Raw genomic sequence first — 6000 nt, forward strand, 5'->3', positions numbered from 1 at the left:
AAGTTTAGATGACAGTAATGAAAACAAGATTAAGTCAAAAAGAATACAAAACCATCGAACTTAAAAAATACTGCATACTCTGACAATTTAAACAATAGCTTTAGAAATCTATTGCTGGAACACAGTATAGACAAAATTTAGTATTACAGTAAACTTTAATAATCTCCTAAAACACAAATAAGAGTGTGCATTTGTACACAAATAGTTTTACAGAGCAAAGTTATCAGAAAGACTAAACTGCATCATGAAGTCACTGTATCTTCAGCAGATATCATCGGGCATCAAAAACCACCACTGTAATAGCTCAGTTAAAGACCAAAAAAAAGTGTTGTGGTTAAAAAAAAAGATGGGGAGAGGAATAAAAGAGAGAGACTGTCAATTCACAGTACATCACCCAGCAGACTATCATAACTTATTATATTTTGTATAGAAAATGGAAAAAGCGGGGAAGTGCCAGGAAAGAAAGGAAGGTGCCAAATCACTATGCAGAGATTGCCCCATAGTAGTTTGCTCTACTGCACTGATTTTTTTGCCTTGAAGGATTTTGCCATAATTACTCAAATCTTCCTTTCTGTTTCCCTTACACACCTTATCTCCACCCACAGCTTTCCAAATGCTTTCAAGTGCACTTGTAAAAGGATACATCTTTTGGTCCTTTTCTTGTACATTATTCTGTAGCCACATTCTCTGCATCTGATAGGATCTCTTGCCTTTATTTCATTTTCTGTATGACATTCTAATGTTATAGAGGAAGACAAAGATAGTGGGTAAACAAAAACAGGATTGTTCATGCACATATACCTTTCAAAAGCCAAAATAATCAAATTCCTATTGGTGGCAAATGTAGTACATGTAACGGATCTGTATCAAGAGCTCAGTGATACCAAAATACTGAGAAAAAAAAGAAAATAAAAGGCAAGTTTAACTTACATTAAGGTCAAAGAGAATCTTGCTAAAAATGACCAAAATATTACTGCACAGAACACATTCCACTCTTAATACTAGACTGATACTAACAAAAATTTCAGTTTAGACCTCCAAAAGCCCACAGTTTATTTTCTTACAAGACAAAATATTTCAGAGATTCCTGAAGTGCTGACTCAAAATCACCAATTTGTAAGTTTTTGACTTATCTATAGGTAAGAGAGAATTTGACTACTGTATTTCAGTAAAAGCTGAGTGCCCAGACAGCATTTTCAGTAAAACATTGAGATGCACTGAACAGAAGGTCCACTCTTTGCACCACACGTGGACACTTAGAGAAAGCATTCTCTGGAGATGGAGGAACTCCACGCAGCAACACAAGATCTAAGGAAATTACTTGCCCATCCATATGGGTTACCATGTGATAACCCATACACATTACCATCAACGCGTAAAGCTTTAAAGATCATGGGGATCCACACTGCAATTATTTGCATTCATGTACTCTTCAGTATAATGGCATCATTATTAAAACACTAAATCTCAAGTAACATGTAAGAAAAAAAAAATCACTAATGTCTTTTCTTTACCTCCACAAATGTAAATCATTGGCTGTTGCTTTGGAGGCTGAACATCCTTCTGTGAATCCATGTCCTAAACAAAAAACACACAATGTGCACATCACTTTGGGTTTGGGTTTTTTTTTTCCTCAAAACATACACAATCATTTCAATATCTTAATTTAAAGCTAACAGAAGATGAAAACTCCTCCTTAAAAGTAAATACAAACAAATATAGTCTGTATTTGGTACAGAGGACATGGGATAATTCAAGTTGAAATAGACTTCAGAAAGTCATCTAGTTCAACTTCTCAAAAGCAAAGTAACATCAGGTTTCTCAGAGCTTTACCAAACTGCTATAGAAAACCTCCAAGGACAGAAACAGCACATTCTTCTGTAAAGCGGGACTTTAAACATTAAAGCCTCGACATAGTATTTTCCTTCCTCCCTCTGGTCAACGTTTAGGATTTCCTTGCTGGAAACATAAAATTCAATAATTTCTTACACATCACTCATGTAACAATGGTGCAAGATAACCAGATAACAAGATAAGCTTGTTATCTTCCCTTCTGACACACTAGCTAACCTAATCTACCTTTTCACTGATCTAAGGTATTAGAGATCTTGGGAACAGACTGTGGGTAGAATAACAGTAGGAAGAGAAGAAATTCCACCCTTCATATCCTAATATAAGTGTGTATGATTACCAAATCAAGAGTAACAACTCAGTGCTATTCTTCAAACACCTCTTAATGCCCTATAATGGTTTTGATTTTTCAAACTTATTTGGAGACAACTACTCCTTCACAGCATCAGACTAAATAGTTACATATACTCCACAAACATTCTACCCAGCTTTCAGTAATCCTACCCTAACATGTAAATGTGCTCAAAACCATGAATTTTAAGGTGGTTACTCTTCCACCAGAGATACAGTAAACACTTCTTTTCCCACCCAATCCAAATCTAGACCAGAACATTAATATTTCCTTGTAGTTTTTTGAGGCTGCCATTTTCTGTACTGTGGTTCTGTCTGACACAGAAGGCAAGAATTCCTAACCTTTATCCGAGTGAATAACATTCTTGAAGCTTCCTTACAAGAATGGCTCTTAGATGCTTCTGCTTAGTATTAATGGCCAGTCTTCACGAGTGAAGATCCGGGGAAGGTCTTTACACCTTCCAGCCTGCGCACTGGATTTTTTAGGTGAGACACAGTGTGCGCGGAACTGAGCCCACCCTTTAATCCTAAGGTTCATCTGCCGGGGCCAAGCGAGCTTGGACGGTGGCAGCGAGGTCCTTAGGATGTAGGTGGGTTGCCTTTAAGGGCTAACGAGCTCCACCTGCCCGGGAGTGGCCCTGACCGGGAATCGAACCCGGGTCTCGGCGGTGATAACGCCGCGCCTTTACCACTAGACCACCAGGGGCTCCTCTGCTTAGTATTACTGCAGGGATTATTAACCTGATCTTCGCAGTTTGTTTCAGTATAAATTGAAGTGGGAAAATTACGGCATGGAAAACAGAAGGATAAGCTTGACAGTTCATTCTTTAATAGTTTGATCAGCACTTGACAGACCACCCTGTTAAAATTCCCACCCTGTCACTCCATTTAAGAGAACTGGAAAGAATTAATTACACTCTACAGCTTTCAAGTATGCTATACCACAATCATAGTGGCATCCTAATCCACAGGTGTGACATTCTTTTTAAGTCAGTATGTCATAGTAAGATATAAGCATTCACCCATTGGCACTAGGAAACAGGAGCTCTTCTAAAACACAGCTGAACTAAGAGATCACAGTTGTAGCTAAATAACTCGTGCAGCAAAATGACACTGCTGCTAAGGTCAGCAGTGACCCACAGCTGTGTGTTTTGCAGGGAGGTGCCCTGGTTGACCTCTCTCCTTCACATACCCTGCAACCCCAGATGCCACCGGGCTGGTAGAGCCACCAGGCACAGCAATGCACCGACACGCACTGGGGAACAGCTGAAACCACACACAGAGACACGGGATCCTCCACGTGCCGAGAGCACGACACAGAATCACAGCGTGGGGAAGGCTGGAAGGGACCACAGTGGGTCATCTGCTCCAACCTCCCTGCTCAAGCAGGGTCGTCCAAGAGCACGTAGCACAGGATTGCATCCAGATGGTCCCTGAATATCTCCAGTGAGGGAGACTCTACAACCTCTCTGGGCAATCTGTTCCAGTACACAGTCCCTCGCATAGTAGAGTTCTTCCTCATGTTCAGCTGGAACTCCCTGTCCATAAGTTTTCGCACCCGTAAGAAGTCAACCCGCTCCTTCACGTCCCGCAGAGCCCACGAAGAAGGACGGACAGTCCTTCTCACGACCCAACGGACAGCCCACCCTCCGGCCCAGGTTCCCCATCCCGCCACAATTCCGCACCGGGACCTCCCGCACCGTCCCCCCCTCCTCCCCCGGGCCTCGTACGAAGGAACGAAGCCAACGAGACTGGGCCCGGCCTTTCCCTCCCCGCCACGGCCCCGCCACCACCGCCCAGCAGCGCAGGGACCAGCGGGTCGGACGGGAGGGCCCCGAGCCCAGGAGGAACCCCAACCCAGCTCACCCACTGCCGCTCACTGCCCCTCACTGCCGCTCTCGGCCCCGCCGCTGCCCGGCGCACGCTGATGACGCACTGGCGGAGGAGGGGCCGGCATCGCCCGCGCCAGCTCCGGCACCTCCCGCGGAACAGTTAATTAGCCTGGGAAACTAATGACTGCTCATCTATCGGCGTTAACCGGCTGGGGGGAGGGGGGAGGAAGGGGGCAGAGAATATTTGGTGGCAATTTTTAAGGCACAGGCTTTCATATAAATAGCAGCGTCAGTTTCCCATGGAGAAAGTAGGCAGCTGCGTGGATGGTTAAATGAGCCCCAAGGTACTCGGTGCTTTTGGCTTTTTATTTGTCTGTACCCGACCTACTCGGGACACAGAATGCCCTATGCCAGGTCTGGTCATACGGCTGCCGGGTTTTAAACCGCCGAGGTTTTTACCTCGAGGACCGCTCTGCTTTCAGAAGTGTTTTACCTAAAATTCGTGGGTGAAACCCACATCTTGATATTTTGATGCTGTGATCGGTATCATATGTACCCACGTGAAGCCAAATTTACCTAACCAAACATATACGCTATGTATTTTAAGCGTAAAGTCCTAATAGGAAAGAAGTTCCGATGTGGGTGGTTGCCGATGTGCTGAACTGAAATAGTGCAGACAAGGTTTGAAATGACACCGGTACCTCTCTGTCATTGGCCCCACCTCACTGGCCAATGGTAGGAATTTTGAATCTTCGAGTGGCATTTTGAAGAACTGTGTATGTTTGCTTTATTCCCGGAAACAAATGTTCAGCGAATACTGTGGTTTGTGAACATGCCAATTTAAATTACTTCATCGTTAAAAAGATTCTCCAGTTTAAGGAAATGTCTTTATGTTTCCGAATATTGAATATCTTTTTTTTTTCCTAAGCACCCCAATGCCTTAATATGGACGAGGTTTTAACAGTCGTCATTACTTGATGTTCTCCTATTAGCAAATCACCTTCACACATGACCTATATCTTACCTAAAATAAACTTGGGGAATAATAAATAGTTGTATTTTTCCTAATTTTGTGTTTAAGTTAAACGTAATGAAAACACAGTAATGATTTTAGACTTGCTTCTTCATACTATTGTGTACGAATAAAGCTAAATAAAACTTTTAGGGTGCCAAAATAAAGCACATACAAGAAAAACGGTATGTGAAAGGCAGAGCTATCCACTTGGATTCTGATTTCCCCGCGTCCTCTCCTCCACCACAGACCCGTGGGTGTGGGTGGGTACCAAAGGTTTAAGCAGAGGAGAAAAAAAAGCCTGAGCCCTACCTTCCCTGGTAAGCGCACGCTAAGTAATTACCATCTCCTAAATAAACAAAGAAAAAGCAACTGATATTATTTCTCTAGAGTCGTTTATATTTTAAAAATGCGTTTGTCAAACCGATAATTTTAAAAGGACTTATTAAAAATACCACCATGAAAAATTCAGTTAATCCTGTGAAAATAAGGTCGCCAATATTAAGAAAGTGGTCATGTAATTGCTCAATTATTTGCATCCTTCGACTGTTCTCTTGGAAAAATAGGATGTTTTACCAGATGTTAAAGCTTCGGTTACTTCAGCCGTTTCCGACAAATCCGCCCCCTTCGAGTGGAGCGTTTTAACAGCAAACCCCCATTCCTTCGGGCTGATAAACTCTAGCCCTAAAGATGCCGCTTGGATTTAGAGTAGCAGAAAGTGTTGGGACTATGTAGGAGACCTCCACTGTCCCGTAAAGCTCTTAGGGAATTGGTAGGAAAGCTAGAGGAAAGGCTCGTGAGGCAAGGTGGGGAGGTACAGGGGTACAGGTACTTTAGAGATGGGAAGAAAATAGACGGGTGCAGCGCGGGTGTTGCAGAATGTCTTACCTCATTTTGCTTGTTTAGAAATAGTGTTCTCAGGTTTTGGTTGGGTTTTTTTCGGGGTGTTGTTTA

The 6000-nt window shown here is 42.9% G+C and overlaps 1 protein-coding gene across 1 annotated transcript; it reads right to left on the bottom strand.

Annotated features, from left to right (window-relative positions):
* Positions 1-99: 99 nt before the first annotated feature.
* Positions 100-4086, bottom strand: POLR2K (RNA polymerase II, I and III subunit K). Its single transcript, XM_050315309.1, has 4 exons — positions 4069-4086; positions 1515-1578; positions 644-736; positions 100-294 (listed from the first exon to the last, which is right to left on the bottom strand). Exons 2-4 carry the CDS (start codon positions 1573-1575, stop codon positions 272-274), a joined length of 177 nt encoding a protein of 58 aa, XP_050171266.1. The 5' UTR covers positions 1576-1578; positions 4069-4086; the 3' UTR covers positions 100-271.
* Positions 4087-6000: the final 1914 nt, after the last annotated feature.

The sequence above is a fragment of the Myiozetetes cayanensis genome, unplaced genomic scaffold (assembly GCF_022539395.1).
Source record: "Myiozetetes cayanensis isolate MyiCay16 unplaced genomic scaffold, myiCay2020 scf1, whole genome shotgun sequence".
Taxonomy (NCBI): domain Eukaryota; kingdom Metazoa; phylum Chordata; class Aves; order Passeriformes; family Tyrannidae; genus Myiozetetes; species Myiozetetes cayanensis.